The sequence below is a fragment of the Cheilinus undulatus genome, linkage group 7 (assembly GCF_018320785.1).
Source record: "Cheilinus undulatus linkage group 7, ASM1832078v1, whole genome shotgun sequence".
Classification (NCBI taxonomy): domain Eukaryota; kingdom Metazoa; phylum Chordata; class Actinopteri; order Labriformes; family Labridae; genus Cheilinus; species Cheilinus undulatus.
Window position 1 is genome coordinate 52516253 of NC_054871.1, and position 20342 is coordinate 52536594.

General features: G+C 40.0%; 1 protein-coding gene across 2 annotated transcripts in view; it reads right to left on the reverse strand.

Moving 5' to 3' along the window:
• The window catches only part of shroom2a (shroom family member 2a), a 144480-nt gene that overhangs the window by 39615 nt on the left and 84523 nt on the right, over positions 1-20342 (reverse strand). For both annotated transcript variants that reach the window (XM_041791221.1, XM_041791220.1), the window contains 2 exons: positions 6482-6604; positions 3209-5576 (listed from right to left, as the gene is read on the reverse strand). In XM_041791221.1, coding sequence (XP_041647155.1) covers positions 3209-5576; positions 6482-6604 — 2491 coding nt within the window. The remainder of the gene's footprint in view (positions 1-3208; positions 5577-6481; positions 6605-20342) is intronic.

Consider the following 20342-nt stretch of genomic DNA (forward strand, 5'->3'; position numbering starts at 1 on the left):
ACTGTTCTCTTCTTCTGCTGACACTGAAAACCCTGAGCTGTTCAATCAGGCTCATGAAAAACCTTTGACCTTTGACCTGTTCTCAAGCAGATTCATGGAAAGCTGACTGGAAGGGAAAAGTGTGGTAAGGAAAGGTGCACAACATAAATCCTTTTTTTGGACTGAGTTTTTGAGATATCCTAATATTTGAGATAGTAGATTTTTGTTTTTTTGTAAGCTGTAAATTTAAACCATCTAGATTAAAATAAGAAACATCTTGAAATATTTCTCTTCTCAATTCTTCCATTAAATCAAAATGAACTCTTTCATGATGTTCTTATTTTTTGAGATGCACCTGTAATGTGGTTTAACTTTTATATGCTTCATGTTATGATCACAGTTGCTGGTTTAGAGTTTAGGTTAGACTCTTTATACATATGAAGTTTTGGAACTCATCACACACATTGGCATTTGATACACAGTAACAAATTTAGTTAACAAAACTAGTGTAAAGGTTAATTAATGAATGCTATCTTTACACATGGAAATATTGGCTTTTTATTCCACCTTTCATGGAAGTTTTCCCCTAAATACATTTCCTCTTTAAAGTCAGGCTGAGCCAAAGTCTGAAAACAGCAGGAAATATTCTGGAAAAATGAGCACAAGTGAGGTGAGGGTGATGCCATTAGGAGCCTGTGTCGACGTCTGCAGCTTTAGTGCTGGCAGCGCCCACAACCTCACTTTCAGACAGTGTCTGATGTTACGACAGTTAACCCCTGCTCTCTTGGAACTATCTGGATATTACCACAGCTGGACAAACTGGAAACTTTAAAAACATGCAAGATCAGCATTTCCTTTAACATCGTTGACAAGGCTTGTATCATAAGTCCCATCCTTAATGCTCAACTCAAGCTAAATGTTTTCAAACCCAAAGTCAGAAAAGTGTTAATTTTGTGGACTAAATCTTTGGGTATAAATTTTTGTTGACTCTCTTTTTCCATGAGGAAGATGAGACTCAGACAAGCTAAAAAGAGATCTCTGGTAATAAAAAACTGATGGAAAGTAAGTTTAGTTTTCTTCAAAGAGATTAAACAAGACTTAAATGTTGGACGTTCAAAATCCATGACATTTATTTACTGTGCATAAATGTTTTACATGGTATTCATTTCACAGTTTGGCTTATTCAAACAGTTCACAGAAAATAAATGCTTTGGCTAATAGCAAAGGATAAAATGTAATAGTGAAGGCTTAAATGTAATCTTTAAAGCCAAAATGTAAGGACTTTTCACTGATTATAACTGGACAAAAAGGTTTTTGGATTTTCCATCAACAAAAACTACACTTTAACTATACTGGTTAAAAATGACTAAAATGACTAGACATTGGTAGCATAAGTAACATAAACAGCCATCTGCACCATTTAGAGGCCTTTAGCAGGTATTTTGGTTCTGATGGTCAACTTTTAAACGAACAAACTGGTTAGAAAATTATGTCAAACAAAAATAAATTAAATTGCGCCACTTATGGCGGTGATGACATCATGTTTATAATGAACAAAACATTTAAAAAGGTTGGTACTATCTTGTTCCTACAGGTTTTTACCTAAAAACACAGGGCGATCCACGTCTTCTGAATCAAGATCATAGATTTTTGTTCACTATCATCTCAGCCGTGGAGAAAACCCTCTCCGCCCTGATGGAGGTGACCAGAATGCACAGTTAATGGCATGCCAGCTGGGACAGGAGAGGATACCTGGACCGGAATGTTTTCCACCACAACAGCGGGTTACTGTCGGTGGGCATCACAGTCTTACTCTCATACATCAGCATCTCTTGAGATAGCGAAGCCTCACATCACCAGCATGTGCACCACCTTGGCAATAAACATCCCCAATGGTGGCCATTGCAGTGCGTCTACGTTTTAAATGTGAAAACTTTATTGTTCATCATGTCACGTGACATGTGACAAAACATTTGGTTCCTACACCTACATATGGGTGAAGCAGAGGCCAATGAGTGAGGGGAGAGACTCAAGAACGATTATAAACCGCAAAAATATAAAAAAAAAAAACAAAACGCTTGAATAGTAACTTCAGCTAATATTCAAATTATATTCAAACTAGGGCTGTCACGATATCAGATTTTCACTTCACAATTAGCACGGGCAAAAAATGTCACAATAACGATATTATCACGATATCAATCAAAATTTAAATAATAATTGGACAATCAATCAAATTAATCTTTAACTTTATTTATGTTGTGTTCTCTCTTTTGGCAGATGAATTACTCTCCGAATACCTGTCTAAGGAGGTACTGAGATGATATGAAAACAGTAACTGTACAACTGCATATAAAAAGTGCAATTACACTGGATAGCGAGTTAAAAGGTAACCAGATGAACTGATAAACAGAAAATCTTCAAGGTGCAACATCTGCTATAACTACCATATTAACTGAAACAAAATCATTTGTGGATAGCAGGGGACACAGCATTTGTGTGCAACTGAAGAATGACAACGAATAACTTTGGAATAATCCAATGTCTACTGAAAAATCCCTGGCATAATTTTCTTTTTCTGTTTCCATTCTGTTTCCAAACTGTATTCAAGTGGCACTGGATCATTTACACCATAGGTTCTCAAAGTGCGAGCCAATGGCAGCCCGCAGAAACATTTCTGGCGGCCCGCAATTTTTAAGACAGGAAGCAAGGCACACTGAGACTGATTGATTATTCTAAATAAGTTTTTACATATATTCTGAAATGGACTGCACACAGGGCTGTTATATCTCAAATTTGACTGTAGAGGGCAGAAAACACCAGGGATTTTGTGTGCATTATAATGTTTCTCAAGGTTTTCTCAAGTTTTGCTAGGTTTAGCCTCATTTATTACTTAAAATGTGTTTATTGCACGTTACTGGATGCAGACCAATAAATGTAAACTGTAGAGATGCAACCTGGTCATTAAACTGATTACAAATGGGATTTTTTTTCTGGGGTTGTTTCCTTTTTTTTTTCCTTCGGCGGCCCTCAGTCCAATGTTGGGTTCCTAAATTGGCCCTCAGCTATCAAAACTTTGAGAACCCCTGATTTACACGATACAATCATAAGCACAATATTGAAGTTTTATTTTTTTATATCACTATTATCGTCAATACCGGTATATCGCGACAGCCCTAATTCAAACCCCAGAATCAATTTAAAACAGCCTAACTGGTCTCAGACTCACCTGTCCATAGAAGTCTGCTGAAGGAGATGATCTGGATCTCTCGTGGAAACAGGCTGTTTTGTTTTTCTCGTCTGCTCCATTGTCCAGGATGTTATCAGCTGACTTGTACCGTCCTGTGGCTCTTGACTCTGGGTTTTTCTTCTCTATGTTCCACCTTGCCTCATACTCAGCAAATGTTCCCAGTCTTTGCTGATCAAGGACGGACAGCTTGTGTGCTGAAAGAGGGCCTCCCTGGACCACTTCTGTGTATTCTCTGCTCCTTGTGCCTTTTACTGTCTCATCTGTTTCACTGGTGGAGACTACACCTTGGGTGTTAGTCTCTATGGGGATGTCTGTGTTAGTCTGAGGGGGAGTTGGATTGGAAAATGTTGGCTCTATGAAAAGATTCTGCTGGTCTTGTGAGGAGCCAGCATTCTCATTTTCAGGGAGATATCCCTTCACTCCAACTTGATGGATTTTGTCTGGTTCTGAGAAAGACCTCACTTTTTTCTCTGCAGAAAAACGCTTACGACCACCAATGCGAGTCACTTGACCCCCAGCAGATCCTGATTTATTCAGACCAGCCTCAGAGACAGTTGGCAGAGGAGGGCCCTCTTTATGAGTCAGTGCTGAGGATGAGTAGTTAGGCATGGTCTCACCTGGAGGGTGCTCTAACAACACAGGCTCCAGGTCTTTCCTCCTGAAAGATGTCGCCTTCAGTACCCTTGCCTGTGCTTCCTTTAGATTGTCTTTGTAGGTGTTGGTGAACGGCCTGTCTAAAGGAGTCAAAGTAGTACTTTCTGTCGACTTCCAGACATCCTGATCACCTTCAGTCTCCCCCTCTGAACCAGGAAGTGTTGCTGCACTCATACTTTTCTGCAGCCTGGCTCGTCTCATCTGGATTTCATTCTTTAATGTGGTGGCGAAGCGTTCGCTCCGTCTCACTTGTTTGCCTTCAGGTGACTCGTCAGACTCTGGGATTCTAATTTTGTCTTCATGGCCGGTGACATCCAGAGACAGAGCGTGCAGCATGGGGGTTGCATGAGGGGAGATCTTGTTGCTGTGATGCCTCATGTCTGGTGGTAATTCTCTGTGCTGTTCAGAGTGTCTGCTCAGAGGATAACTCATGAACTGAGCCTCGGTATGATGTACTTTCTGACCTGGCTGGCGTTCCTGATCATCATGGCTGGATTTTGGTGCAGAGGCTTGCTGTGCAGGGGGGACTTGGTGCTTGTTGTATGCATTGTTCTCTTTAGTGTGAGAGGAGTATTGCTGCTGTTGAGCCACTTGATACTTCACTTTGGGGACAGTCTGTTGGCTCAACGAGTTTTGCTCATTAGCAGTCTGTATTATGTCTACAGTCCTGTGCTCTGGTTTTCCCTGCATGGGCTGCATGTTCGGCTGACATGTAGTGACGCAGTAGTATCTGTTTTGCCCGCTGCTCTCTGTGTTTGGGTCAGCGGTTGAGGTGCTTAAGTTCCTTTTCTGGTTCTGACCAAACTGGAGTGAACCATTGGTGGGCAGCTCCTGCAGGCTACTATAGTAGCCACCTATGTTCTGTGGCTTTGGTGCAGATACAGCCCAGGGCTGAGAGTAAAAAGTGCTTTTGTCACTGTGATGCCTCTGGTGGCCTTGCCAAACATCACCGCTGGACAGAGAGAACTGCTTGTTTGAGTTGAACTGATTTGACTTATCTGCTGTGGGGTAAAAACCATCACTGTCATTTTTCAGGGGAAGTTTGTGGCTCATGTGATTTTCAGGAGGAGTCTTAGAGGGGACATAAGGCTCTAGTGTTTCAGGGTGAGCTACAATGAGTCCTCTTTCATGCACTTTAGTTGCAGCAAAGCTATCACTACGAGCAGGTGGAGGTGGAGGTGGAGGAGAGGGGGAAGTAGTCTTCTTTTTCTCAGGAACGTGCCAAACAGGTCCACAGCTGGTTCGACTTGAAGTGGAATGGCGGGATCCAGGTGCTTCCTCAGTCTGCGCACCCTCACTGGCTGTGCCGACTCCAGGTATCTGAAGGTATGCCATCCGATCATCCTGCTTGACTCCCTCCATCTGATTCTGGCTGTTTCTGCTGTTGTGCTTTCCTCCAGAGTCCCACTGACTGACCTTGTAGAGCATGTTCTCTGTGGAGGCAGTACTGCTCTTTGAGAGGGTGTAGTCTGGTGTGCCTGAGCTGGTGGAGAAGGAGCTGTAGGCCGAGTCTCGTTTCCCTCCTCCCAGGTGCTCCATACTGTTGTTGGACTTGGCAGGTGACAGCTGGCCAGCAGGATATGAGTGTGAGACATGTTCTAGGCTGTCCATACTGCCCAGAGAGCTGAACTGGTCGGACACTCTGCGAAGGTTTGTCTGGTTCCAGCTGGAGGAGAGGTCATTGGAAGAAGAGCTGGAGAAAAAGGGGAAAAACACAATCTTAGTGAAACAGAATAGATATTTATCTACAAAGTTCTGTTCTGTTTAGAGCTGTCAGAATTAAGGCATTAATCACAATTAATTAAGGTTCATGTTAAAGCATTCAAAAAGTCTTAACTGTAACAAAAAGTTTTGAATGCAAACAATAGGATTTGATATGCCCTTGGAACGTCCTCAACAAGCTAGCAGTAGCAGCAGTTGCTAACAGTTAGTAGCTGAGGTTAAGAGGATATGCATTCCTCTCTTGGCTTTGTGGATATATTTTGGATATGGAGTATTGCACATCAGGCCTCTACCCCTACTCTGCTGTCTTTGCATGTTTTTCTTTATACAACGACCTTGTGAGAGTGTTAATAGAAAAAAAAACACCCCCCTCCATATGGCTGAAGTAGCACAAGAGGTGTCTGATACAGACTCTATGGACAAACAGAGAGAGAAAAGTCTGCTGCTTCAAGCCTCCTTAGATACGCAGATGGTAGTCTGCTGGTAGACATCAAAATCAAGGCTGTAATAATTGATTGAGGCTGTACTGTGAAAGCTATCTTCTATAGAGAGCAGACTGATTTAGGCTATATTGTGGTGGATATATTCTGTAGAGAGTAGACTGACTGAGGCTATATTGTGGTGGATATATTCTGTAGAGAGTAGACTGATTGAGGTTATATTGTGAAAGCTATATTCTGTAGAGAGTAGACTGATTGAGGTTCAGAGTCTGGAGTACAGACTAATCGAGGCTGTTTCAGGCTTCGAGTTTATAGCTGTGTTGAGTGTTTTTTAATAAATCATATAAACCTCTCTGACCACTATTATATACTCATGATTTAAAGTACAAATCTCACACTAAGTCTCAGGAGAAAAGCTTTAAGTTTCAGCACTTGCCTTGCATCATATCTGGTGTGCCAGATTGCTGTGGGTGGAAACAGAGTTTTTGCTGGCTCTGATTGGTTTTCGTTGAATTTGGTGGAGTGCCAGGAGTGAGGCCTACTTATGGGTTCATTCCGCCTGCAGAGAGGGCATAAAATACAGACTGGATTAGAGACTTAATCCAGTTACAGAGAACAGTATGTGCTGCTTCCACTTTTAACTGGCACTGCAACAAAACAAGTCAAACATTTATTTAGTTTCACTGCATCTATTAATGAGAAAGCAGAACCACTCAAACATTCAAAGGGCAAACAGTGGAAGAAAGTCTTCATCTGCACCTTTTGTTATCCAGAACTTTGCACAGTTGTCAGTTTTTGCACATGAAACATACCCTTTAAAGCGATTCTTTCTGTTTTGCATGTAAGAAAAATAAACACAACATATCAGCATAAAATGACATGTACCATAACAAATACGGTTCTATTTTGACACTAAAAAAACATGTCACAGTCACAGACACTGTACTGTATGTATTGGATTATGATGATTAATGTAATGGCACAAACAACAAAAACATGCCAACCATGGGAGAGGGAGAGCTGCCATGAAGATAATGAAGATGACATTTGTCACAGAATGAAGGATGAGGATGAACATCGGGACCAGGAGGGGAAAGGTGGAGGAGGAGCTACGTTTTATGATGAAGCCACAAAACCGTACCTCATGGAACTTCGCAAAATCTTCGTGAGAAAGCTTCTCGCCACATGAACGTCATTCTCTGAGGGCATTTTCTGAGTTACAATATCCACCATTTTCATATTCCTGGGCAGCAGGGAAAGGAACACACAAATTCTAAGAGCTTGACAACAGTTGACCGGACTCACAGTAGAAGACAAGACACTTCATATTTAGTTTGAGTACATGGTATTACTGCTGGGAACTGGAGCTGGGCGGGACCAGAACACATATTTTAGCATTTTAACTGATTGGTGCTACAGGATTTATGACTTGACATTTTTTCTTAGAAGAAATGACAAATTATTCCCACAATAACAGAATGATAAACTTTAATTTAACTCTAGTTAAAACAGAACTATACTGCAACTTCTTGGATACCGCAAAAACCAAAAATGGAAGTCCAAGACACCTAAAATTGGTCTTTTTGTTTTTAAATAACACAAAAATGCAGAGAATCTCCAACATTCTCTCTAAATTCCAAGAAATCATGTGTAACAGGTCTTTAAATTGGGATTGTCAAAATTTAAATACCTTGTAGGGGTGGACAGGCACCAATACCAGTATATGGTATTGGTGCCGATCCCACGCTTAAGTTCTCATACTTATAAAACACTGCGGGTATTTTTATCATAATCATCATTATTATTATTATTATTATTACTCTGTTTAACACATTATGGTTTTAATAAAAGGGGCTGTTTAACGCTGATAACTGAGGATTCCCAGAGTTTTAACTCAGGAAAGTGCTTATGTTCGGGTCTGGTAGTGCTACGTTTAACGTTAGCATCTTGGCTAAACTTTAGCTCTGCCGTCTCAACAGGTGAGATTTATGAGCTGCTGTAGTTCTTAATCGCTTCTCTCCAAAGCATACAGACATTTCAAAAGTTATCCTTCCTTCATATTAAGTCCACATGAGTTGAGGTGCAGAACTGTAACTGAAAGATGTTTAGGTGATGACTGGCAAAACATCCTGCAACTTAGCGAGCACCTATGGTAAAGGGAAATCTCGCCCAAAGGTAAAAGGTCACCGTCGGTCACGCAAGATTAAAGACGCTGAGCTAAAGCATGGCGGACCGGACTATGCTTACAAGCAGCAGAGCCTCAGTGAACCGATCTCTAACATTAAACCTGGTTCAAAGATTGATTAATGCCTCATTTTTACCGATCCAGGGTTCTGCAGACCGACGCACTCAGACCTTTGACGTTAAGATCAGATTATCTTTACACCACTTATTATAATAATACATGATTATCTGTTATCTGTGTGCACAAAAAAAAATTATTTCCTTCTGCACATAACAGGGCCCAGGCCCCCCCAGTCAAAAGTCTGGATTTAGCCCTGCTCTGAAACTAATGACCACACGTCACATGCCTTAGATTGACAATCAGCTGCAGGACAGAGAGGTCAACAACAGCATCAACGCAGAATAAAAGGGACTAAACTTTGACCCAAGTAAAAACCAGACGACTTTTATTGCTCCTTAACTGATCTGATCCACAGATATGCTGCTGCATGCTTTCATAAAACCTTTCATACTTACGCCAAAAAATCCCAGAGACAAACTTAGGTAGGATGACAGATAAAGCTTAATGTTCCTGCCTTGTCTGATCATTTATATTAAATAAATGGATATGAACAAATAACAATCATCCATCCATATCACCAAAAAGAGGGATTTCTCTAACAGAGCATCAAAATGATCAGCACCACGAGTTCTAATTCTGCTGTAGTGCCCAAATGATTGTTGGAAAAATGAGAATATATTAAACTTAAAACAAACAGCACACACTGAATGGAGGTTAGCCTGAATCACAGAAGGTTATCCCGGGTCAGATGGTCGGGTGGGAGAAGTGGGATCGTTTGTAAGCGATGCCACATTTGACAAGAAAGGGAAACCCACAACAAAAACAGTCTTTCTTAAAAGACCAGACCAGAAAGGTGTTCTTTTGGTGGAAGCAGACTAAAATACTCCATGTTTCAGCAGAAATATCATGCTGAGTGTTAAATAATAGAAATGGTAACTGAAAGATTGAATGATTGCAAGAAGAATCCCACATAAAGGTCAGTGCGAGTCTGTGGAGATGGAAATACAAAAAAATTGTATTTTAAATTTCTGTTAGGAAACTGAGAAAATATTTTTATGTACAGTTAATTATTTGAAGTTTAATTTGCTACAATATTGTTGCCAATGTACAATGCTTTCCTTGTTTTATTATGAAAAATATGGTGCTTCTATTTTGAAGTGCTTAGCACGGACTCTTCCCACCGATGGAAGTTTGTGACAGACTTTACTTCCTCTCATACAGTATGCAGCTATCAGCTAAGTTGTGTCATTTTACATCTGTTTTACATCTGTACAGTTTATTTCACTCACATGTGCAGGTCATTTTTCTGTGTAGTTTCACAGAGGACTTGGAGTTGCTAGGAAGTTTCTACCTGTGTCCGAAAGAATGAAAGAAGTCCATAAAAACAGAACAGTCCTATTAACTCTGATATCCAAATGAGGATAACGCTCCAACAAAGAACACTCACAACTACAGGTGGGAGAAAAATCCATTTTTAAAGGGATATGTCAACATTTTGGCAAATTCGCCCATTTCCATAATTCCTATAGTCTTAGTAATAGGTTAATTTCCTTTAGTTGTTGTTGCAAGCTGTTTCTAGATATGGGGGGACCGATACACCAGCTGCACAGCTAACGCTATGTAAGCAAACGGTATTTTTTGCTTTCCCTCATCAAACTCATCAAACACACAATCCGACCTGCACATTCACCACGCTGTGAAATAATAACGTATAATTATTTAACATTACTACACATGAAGCAAATACTCTGAACTATTTCTTGAGTAAACCACTGGGCGGAGTGACACAGTGCAGCAGCTATGCCTGGAGTGTAGTTCTGGCTTTGCATTTAACTTTAAAACATCTCCGTCTCGTAACGTTCCATGATTATTTCATAGCGTGGTGAATGTGCAGGTCACTACTTGTCCACGAGAGCGTTTTGGAGTTGTTGGATTGTGTGTTTGATGAGTTTGATTAGGGAAAGCAAAAATACTGTCTGTTTACATAGCGTTAGCTGTGCAGCCTGTTTAACGGTCCCCCCAGAGCTAGAAACAGCTTGCACCGACGACTAAAGGAAACGAACCTGTTACTAAGACTATAGGAATTATGGAAATGGGCGAATTTGCCAAAATGTTGAAGTATCCCTTTAAATGCATCGTGATGTGGAGGTGGAAGATTCTGACTGATTTCTAAATGTCCAATAATCACTAATATTTTAAATATTCAATACTGTGGAATAGCAGGAACACAAAGGTAAAACTGATACACAACGCGTAACAGCACCCCGCTGTAGCTCACAGTTAGTCCATGGGCCAGACAAGATATCGGTACCACTCAAAGTGGCAAAGGTTTGTAATAATTCCTGAAAAGGTCCATGTCTTTAGTTTATATTTGGGTGTGATAATCTTTCCTGAGTGGTAGCTGAGTCATAGTTATCAGCTGATGAAGTCATCTACCCCCTACTGAAAATTGCCGTTTTGATGCTGGTGCATAATCTGCTTTAGGCTCATGTTGAGGACATTTGTCAATGTTTTGTGATATTGTGTTTGATATCATTTTAAAGGGGACACTCTAAGCTTTCATTTAAACCCAATTATAATTCTTTCTGACAGATAATGAGGTAACAGCAGCTTTTCAAACAGTCACTGAGAGACATTGTTTCACAATTTTTGCCAAAATTATTTTTTATCTTTTAGGTCTGTGACAACTAGGAACATCGTGGACACAAAACTCAGACACTGGAATATTCACATGGATGTAAGGACTCAGGAAATGCATCATACATCCATATTATTTCATTGTGAGCTGTTATTGTGAGCCATTAGACCAATACCAGGTGGAATTCTCTCAAATATAGGCTCCTGGTCCAGGTAGATGGTGATTGGTATGTGAGACAGCGGAAAGAAATCAGTGTCATTTGTACCAATATACTTTGGCTTGGGTAATTTTGTATTTTAAAAACAGAATATATTTTCCTTGTTTCATAAAAAACTGCCAATAACAAAAAATAAAACAATAAACAGAGAATTATTGTAAGTAAACATAAAGAATAATTGACTGAGGAGAACATTCTGATTCCCTCAGCTGCTACTGCTAGCAGCCAGACACACTTCCCCAACAAAAAACAATCAGAAAATAAATGTTTTAACAGAAAAACTGAGAGGAATGTGTCCTTAGAGGATCACTGTGGGACTTAACAAAGTATACTGGTACAAATGACACTGATTTTTCTCAACTGTCTCACATACCAATCACCATCTACCTGTAATAGGAGCCTATATTTGAGAGAATTCCACCTGGAATTGGTCTAATTTATGGCTCACAATAACAGCTCACAATGAAATAATATGGATGTATGATGCATTTCCTGAGTCCTTACATCCATGTGAATATTCCAGTGTCTGAGTTTTGTGTCCACGATGTTCCTAATTGTCACAGACCTAAAAGATAGAAAACAATTTTGGCAAAAATTGTGAAAAAATGTGTATCAGTGACTGTTTGAAAAGCTGCTGTTACCTCATTATTCGTCAGAAATAATTATAATGGGTTTAAATGAAAGCTTAGAGTGTCCCCTTTAAAATGATACCAAACACAATATCACAAAACATTGACAAATGTCCTTAACATGAGCCTAAAGCAGATTATGCACCAGCGTCAAAATGGCAGTTTTCAGTAGGGGGTAGATGACTTCATCAGCTGATAACTATGACTCAGCTACCACTCAGGAAAGATTATCACACCCAAATATAAACTAAAGACATGGACCTTTTCAAAAAACTATACAAACCTTTGTCACTTTGAGTGGTACCGATATCTAAAATTTTGGGGTCTGGCCCATGGACTAAGTAGAAGAAACACACTGAACATGATGACTGCAGGAAACTGTGTAATGATTCAAAGGCTCATGAAGACATAGCCTCTCTAAAATCTTCACATGATCTTACTTCACAGGAGAGGAAGGTGCAGTCTGCAGGAATTTAAACAGTCTGCTGGTTAATGGCGCTACAGCTCCCTCTTCTGGTCAAACTGAGCATGCTCATAATGGTGAACTGTTATGAGTTTGATAGGAAAAATGTCAGAAAAGCTGTTATAATGACAGTATAACACCAGAGTAAAACAGCTTCTCGTACTCATCTCTCATTGGGCTCATTATTCAAACACTATTGGTGCCTGAGGTTAGCCGGTCTGTTCTCAGACTCACCATATGGTCCCGGTGGGGGGGGGGGCGCAAGCCCAGCATGGAGTGGGGGGTGGGGGGTGTTAACACAATAGAGGATCTCTTACACAATCAGATCAGCCACATCAGGCACACAATCCAAGCTGTCGTCTGCCCTCCAGACAGCCCTTCTATCCTCACTACTTACAGCATCTGACTTGATTGTCCCTCAGCAGGAAACAGGGGAAGAACTAACACCCCTAGTGGTAATGATGAGAACTGCAGGAGGACTTGATTTTAAAACACTACTTGTGCATGGTTCCTACATTAAATCTAACACAGTGACTTAAATTAAATTACAGTCTGAAAAATTAGATCTTTACCTCATTTTTAAAAATGGAATCGTAAAATGCCTTAAATGATCACAAAGACACATCGGATGGAAAACAAAGACGAAAAATGTATTCCTGGTTTAAATGAGTAATAAAACCAGAACATGGAGAAAGAAGCTGAAACAGAGCCAACAGGCTGCTGATAGTATCACTGAAAGAAGGTTTCTAATCTCTTCACTTTTGCTTTTTAGTGAGATAAAATACACGCCAAGCACGCACAAATATCAGGACGTTTGTGTTGCTATGCAAATCAGACACTCAGAACTTTCACATACAGTAAAAAAAGTGAATTACTGTAATAGTCTCACTATGTATGTACTACTGCATCCAAAATAAGAGGATATTATGAAAAATGTCATGTTTTTCCTGTGATCTTGATGATTCCAGCTTTCAGCTAAAAAATATTTGACTTTCTCAAATTATTAGAATGTTGTAGAAAAGCCAATTTGCAAAGGTTTCCTGAGCCTTCATCCTCTCACTCTGGCTGAGGGCAGGCTGTTCTCAGAGGCTGTCAGAGCAGAGTCATGAAAGCTGACTGCAGGGAAACGTGTGGTGAGAAAAGAAGCACAGCCAACAGGGATGAGCTCGGCCTTCAGAGGATTGTCAAACAAAGCAGATTCACGAACTTAGGGGAGCTTCACAAGGTCTGGACTGAGACTGGAGTCAAAATCCACCACTCCAGGAGATGGACTACAAATGTAGTGTTCCAAGAGGGGAGGCAATCCTGTGTCTTAGCTGGACTAAAGATAGAAAGACCTGGACTGTTGCTCAGCCATGAAATATTGAAATATCTATATTTCAGTGCACCGATATTTTGTCCCACCCCTGTGTTTGACTGGAATGTCAACTCATCTCATCTGACCCCCCTAGAGAAGATGAGAGACACCAGACTAAAAAAAACAAACACAATAAAAGAACAGAATTTTCCAGAAGGTCAATATTTCTGTGTTATGAATCCTTTTAATGATCAGTGTTTTGTGATATTCTGATATTTTGAGAATTTTTAGATTTTTGTGAGCTGTAATCATCAAGATTAAAATAAAAAAGTCATTAAATATTTTATTTCAAATAGGAGAAATCTAGAATATATGAAAGTTTCAATTCTTGAATTATAACACAGGAAGAAGGAACTTTTTCATGAGATTCAAATAGTTTAGATGCACTAGAAAAGCAACAGAATACAGATGTACAGAGGTATTTTACTGAAATGTCCTGTTCTGCTCTGAAAACAGAATGAGCTTTTCTAACTTTGCATAGCAGATGGATACGCCTGTTTCTGTGTTTTTCACTGGTGAATCCATCTTGCAAAGTTCCTGTCTGAACAGTTTGGGCCTGGTTAGAAAGTGACAGAACCAAGCAGCAACAAAAGGCCAATGCAATTATGGTAGAAGACATTAGTGTGGATGCTGCTAAAGCGCCAGTTTCATCAGAACTTGATGACATTATTTGTTAAAAGAAGAACAAAGAACAGCAGTGAGTTGTTTTCTCTTCAAAAACAACAAAAGTCGTGTACTGACATGTCTATAGTCCCCATGGTTTGTGTTGAGCAGTTCTCTTTGGAGTTTACTCCTCAGTTGGGGCTACGTCGCGTGTTTTGTTGCTCTGATTGGCCCATAAAGATGTGACAGACAGAAGGTTCATTCAATCACCCTCTGAGTTTTTTTCAAAGGCTCTGCCCTTTCAAAAACAATGTCTATTGGAGGTTTACCAGATGGATGTTTCACACCCTACAACCCAACAATCGCTTCTTATCATCATATTAAGCTCAAGAGGTTAATGTTATCCAGAAGACTTGCACCAGTTCTATGGATCTGATGTACAGTCTGTGTTTGATAATAATAAATAATTTCTGCGGGAAGGTCTGAATTTAAACTCCTCGATCAGACTCAAACCAGACTAGGCATTCAGCATATGCTCCACAGTTTCTGTGTCAAACTCCAACCTAAAGGCCACTGACCTTAAATGCATAGCAGAAGTTACCTTTGAATATCAGTGCAAGCAAGAGGGTAACATGGTTTGAATTAGTGCCAAAAGCGTAGCCGATGTGCCATTCATGAATGAGCCTGTTCTGTGAAACGGCTCTTTAACATGACCTATGGGAGCTGGCTAGGCAGTTATCTTCCCTCTACGTTTTGTTTTTATTTAATCCACATTTTAAAAGCTAAACTGGTACCACACAACCAGGGGGAAATTGTGCTGATCCAACTGCTGGACCGAACACGGTGGTGTCACACCCTGCTCATATATTTTCAGACAGAGGCTGCTGCTGTTTTTACCTTTTTTGCCTGAATGTGTCACATCTTTGGGGACACAAAAATAGCTTAAAATGTTTACAGTTTTGCACTTTGAGCATTTATCACAGTCGTAAAACAGGACTGAAGGATATTGGAAAATAATTGAATTGCAATCTTTTTCTTCAATATTGCAATTATGATTTGATGTGCGATTATTCCTTAACTCTCTTTTATTCCTAAACAAAGGCTGAAAAAATCTTTTTAAAAATGTAATTCTGATGATTTTGTCTTGTATTGCAAACGGGATGTAATTGGTGCATTGAAGGGTTTTGTCATTCTCATATTTAACGAGAAAAAAAGTACAAAAATGAAAGCAGGATTTTTCTATAGACTATTCTAAAAAAATGGTACTTGAATGATTGCATGATAAGCATAACATCTCTGCTGCAAAAAAAGTTTTAAACAGGTATTTTGACAGAAACTTCAGGTTAAAGAAATATTGCACCTTCTGCGATTTGAAAATTGTGGCAGGCCATATTGTGATTTAATCTATTTTCAATTAATTGCCCAGCCCTAGTCGTAAACCGAAAAAAAACATGACACCTGCTTCTCTATGCAGCTCTTGGCCCCCATCTGGGGTTCTCTGCAAAGAAACTATCAAGAGGAGAAATACTAAAACCCAACTACAATGTTATTGTGAGGTACACACTGTTTTATAGAATATCTTATCCTCTTATGTCTTATTAGACACTTTGGTATAAAAATAACATTAAAGCCTGTGTGTTTCTTGGCATTATCTCACTGACTTTTGTTGAGATTTTACACATAAGCTTCTATAAAAGTTTAAAGCCAATAAAGCAGGGGTGTCAAACTCATTTTGGGTTGGGGGCCAGATTTGCTCCAACGACACGCTCTGCGGGCCGGGCTATTTTATGATGTAGGTATAGTATATTAGGGTATATTGGCTACTTTAGTCAGCTTCTTGCAAGTAATCTAAACAGGTCAGGCATAAATATGCTTTCCTTGTATCACATGGCAATTTTCTTTCAGGTTTTTAACATTTTAAGACCCACTGATGCCACATCTACAAGACTGGAATATTCATTATAAATATACATTCAGCATGACTGTTTATGGCTTTAAAACGGGAACCTGTTCACAAAATCTGATCTGATCTCTATTTCACCTGGCCTGGGATCAGTGCACAGGATCCAGAGAGGAGATGAGTGAGAGAAAAGAGGGGAGAGGCGGGAGAGAGAGAGAGAGATAGAGGAGGATCCTGCGGAGATTTATTCAAGACTGCTGTTATTTTACTGCTCAACTGCTACAAACCCTCACCTGCTCAGTGAAAACTTGACTTTTAAGCACATGTCTGAGCCCCAACAGTCTTTCTTCTGCATATCCGTTCTCTCTGAATCCTCCTGACATCTGTACATGCGTTATGAATGGGACCATCTCCGTGCATAAATTTGATGCCTTTCAGCACCACACCAAGACTAAAAATGCCGACCTCTCATGTCATAGGACAGCCTGTTTCCAGATTAGCATTAAATGTTCAGTTATACAAAATCTGTTTTATCGTTATGAGGGGATTTTTATCATTTGACAAGACCTGGAGTTAAATAGCTACGTGAGTTATAACCAATGTCCTGTTTAAATGAAGTGACCAAGACCATAATTGCACTTCTTGGTGATACAAAATTAAATCGTATGTAAGCAAATTTAGTTGATATTAGTCAGGCATTACACATTTTTAAAATGAGGGGTTAAATCAGGCTGGAGATTAAGCTGTGTCACTCACCAGAACAGACACGATGTCTGCGTTTGTGGCTGAAAAGGACGGATATATTTTTGTACCTAAAGGGAGTATATGCAGTTACGCAGGAAAAGTATTTGCTATCCTGAGAGCAGCCTCAATCCCCCACAGGGATTGAAGTTTGGTTTAATAAGGCAAAAACCTCTGGTATTCATTAAGGCTCAAGGAAGGAAACAGGAAAACTGAGGTGCAGACAAGACTGGACTCTATGAGAGAGCAAGGTGCAGCTGTGTACGGTGGTTCATCTTAATCAATAAATAAATAAATAAAAAGACAAAATAAATCCTTCTCCGTCAGTCTCAAAAATCATGCAGTCTGAATCAGCATCTCTTTTGGACAGCGTGTTTGTGGAGCTGAGATGAAGCGGCTGTGCTGCTGTGAGCTCTGCCGTGTGTCTTTTTTTATATTCTTCTCTGCTGTAAAGAGAGTACAACGTACCATATTTACTCATTTATTGTATTGTACTATGATGTTTGGTTTCTATATTATAGTTAGATCATGAAAAATTAGTGAAAATTTGTATTTCAAACACGTTGTCTTAAGATCTTAAGTTTTCTTTTAAGTCCTTTTCCCTAAACGTCTCACATATAACGTATGGCACCTGCAAGCAGGCCGGAAGTGGCCCGCAGGCCATAAGTTTGACACCCCTGCTATAAAGACAGACTCAAATACGTTCTAGTTAGACTACTAACAGAATTAGAGCAGAAGAGACACTTTACACAGGGAGTGGACAGTTAAGGTGTGTATGACTTCTATAATTCTGAGTATTTTACAGAAGAAATGAGGAATCATGAGTGTGACAATGGTCAAGATTTTCTTAAAAAAATGCTTGGCTCACATCAGTCTAAAAACTTGCCCCCACAAAAGCCTCGAGGCCAAGAGGTCAAGCCCCCTCAGTCACCATGTCTAAAGGCCTTCAATGACCTGATGACAAGAGGTCCAAAGAAGAGTTTCTCTTTAGGACTGAAAACAAACCAGTTAACTGAAAACAGAAGCTTGTATTTTTATCCCTAACACTGTTTTATAGATGGGAGAATTTCACATTGAAACAAAGATTTGGTTAAGCTCAATAAAGTGGGTCAATTCTTCAGAAAATTAATAGTGGATTAAAGTTCAGGCCTGTTTGGATGACAAAGAAAAAGCCAACATAGAGCTCAGTCTTCTTCGTCTCCTCACAGTGCGTGTTTTTGGGGCACTAAGAGCTCGCCACACATGGCGCCTGCTATTTGTATGCAAATGAGGCTGGTTTTATTAGGCCTATCGTCAGGGCTACAGCTGGCCTGGCACAGATATGCTGGAGAGTGAATCAGTTGACTGGAATGGGGGGCAGGGGGAGAGGCTGTTTTCTGATGGATTGGTTTAGAGCCCCAAACTACTTCAAATGTATCTGGTACCAAACAGTCTGGTTCAAAAATAATCTCTTCAAATACACACATGGTCAGTTTGCCAGACTTCAGTACAAACTAATCAAATACTCTAAACACTTCCGGAAAAAATCCTTAAAGGTCTACCTTAGAGCCTTTCCCTCACAGATTAATTTGCTTGTGAAATGCTAAGTCTAGCTGATCGTGGCTTAACCTAAATGATGGCTGACCTCGTATTGAATGATAAATCAAAAACAATAACAGAGTATTAGGGTCAAATAGGCCCCAATGTGTCCCCCACTGGTTTACTGACATCACAAAACCAAAACCAGCAAGTATGTTGGACTTTAATGCACAGAACCACATGTTTAAAATGGATGAAAGCAAATCAAAATCTTCCGTTTGACTCACCACACATCGGAATGAAGGGACACCAAAGTACTCCAAAAAATTATACCACCGTATCAGACTGGATCCCAGTTTAGGATTGAAACCAGTTGAGCCGTGTGCTGGTCAGGCTCCACACTCCATGTCAGACACTTCAGAGAAAAACCACCATGAAGGCACAATTAGGACTGATCCACAGCCTGAAAACATAAACCTCCCAACATATCTACAACTCAACATACAAGCAGCCTTAACTTAAACTCGCTTCCCAGGCAGAGTAAGTTACAATAAGGGGAGATTTCCTTCAGGATTACAGAGGTTTTACCCCTCGGGGGGGGGGGGGCACAGGGAAGGAGGAGGGCTATTGTTCCAGCCAGTCCCCTTGGAGTATTCCTGCACCTTGCCTCGTCTCATTGGCTCTAAGGGCCTAATATGCTAATGAAGGTATGAAAATCTGGACTCTTCTCCCCTCTTGTGTGGCAGACCTGCATTTATGCCATTACCATGGCAACAGGTTGCTCTTTAGGGTACCCTGATTCCTGAAAGCCTTGTGCCACGAGCAATGCAGCCGAGCAGCAAACTTCAGATAAAAGTTAACTCTGGAACTCTGGCACATTTTATTGGAATTATTAATAAAGTATAAGCTAACAGGAATAGTTAGGTGTAGCTGAATGATCGTTTAATATCAGGAGTCCATGGAATGTGTTGTCTTTTGAAGTTGACTGGATACTCTGCACATTTTCCAGGCTACGTGGATTAAACTGTTCTATGTGGACTGATCTGTACTCTGTTGCTTGATCTGTTCTGCGTGGATTGATCTGTTCTGTCTTGATTGATCTGTTCTGTGTTGATTGATCTGTTCTGTGTTGACTGATCTGTTCTACGTGGATTGATCTGTTCTATGTTGATTGATCTGTTCTGCGTGGATTGATCTGTTCTGTGTTTATTGATCTGTTCTACGTGGATTGATCTGTTCTGTGTTTATTGATCTGTTCTACGTGGATTGATCTGTTCTGTGTTTATTGATCTGTTCTACGTGGATTGATCTGTTCTGTGTTTATTGATCTGTTCTACGTGGATTGATCTGTTCTGTGTTGATTGATCTGTTCTATGTGGATTGATCTGTTCTACATGGATTGACATATACTGTAGATTTGGACCCTGTTTACATGACAACTTTCTGCTTCGTTTTTTTTTCTTTGTTTTTAAAGTTCTGAAAATGATCTCCATAAACACAGTTTGCAGGAAACACAAAAACGCTGTAGTACAGTCATTTGCTGCACAATAAATGTGTCTCTTCAGCATGGACAGGACTGCACATTCACTGTTTCTGTGTTTTTGTTGTCATGATAATGTGTGACATTTTTATCACACAGGAGTGCATGATGAATTATTCACTCATCAATAAATCCATCTCTTAATCACCATCGCAGCATGGCAGCAAAATTTCACAACACATAGAAACTTAAAAATGCTTTGCTAGATCTGTGTTGTTTTAATGAAGATATCCACTGAGAATTATTCATTTTCCACAGACAAATTTAGCTCCTCCTGCCTTAAATTTCTTCCTCATGAAGCACTGTGCTTCCAGCCTATGAGTGCAACTAGAAAAAGGAGAGCCTTTTCAAAACCAAAGCACACTGGAGAGGGATTCTATGGAGCGGAATTGCAAAGGCTAGAAATGATGCGATTTGCCCTGCAGTGCACTTCGTGAGCACATCAC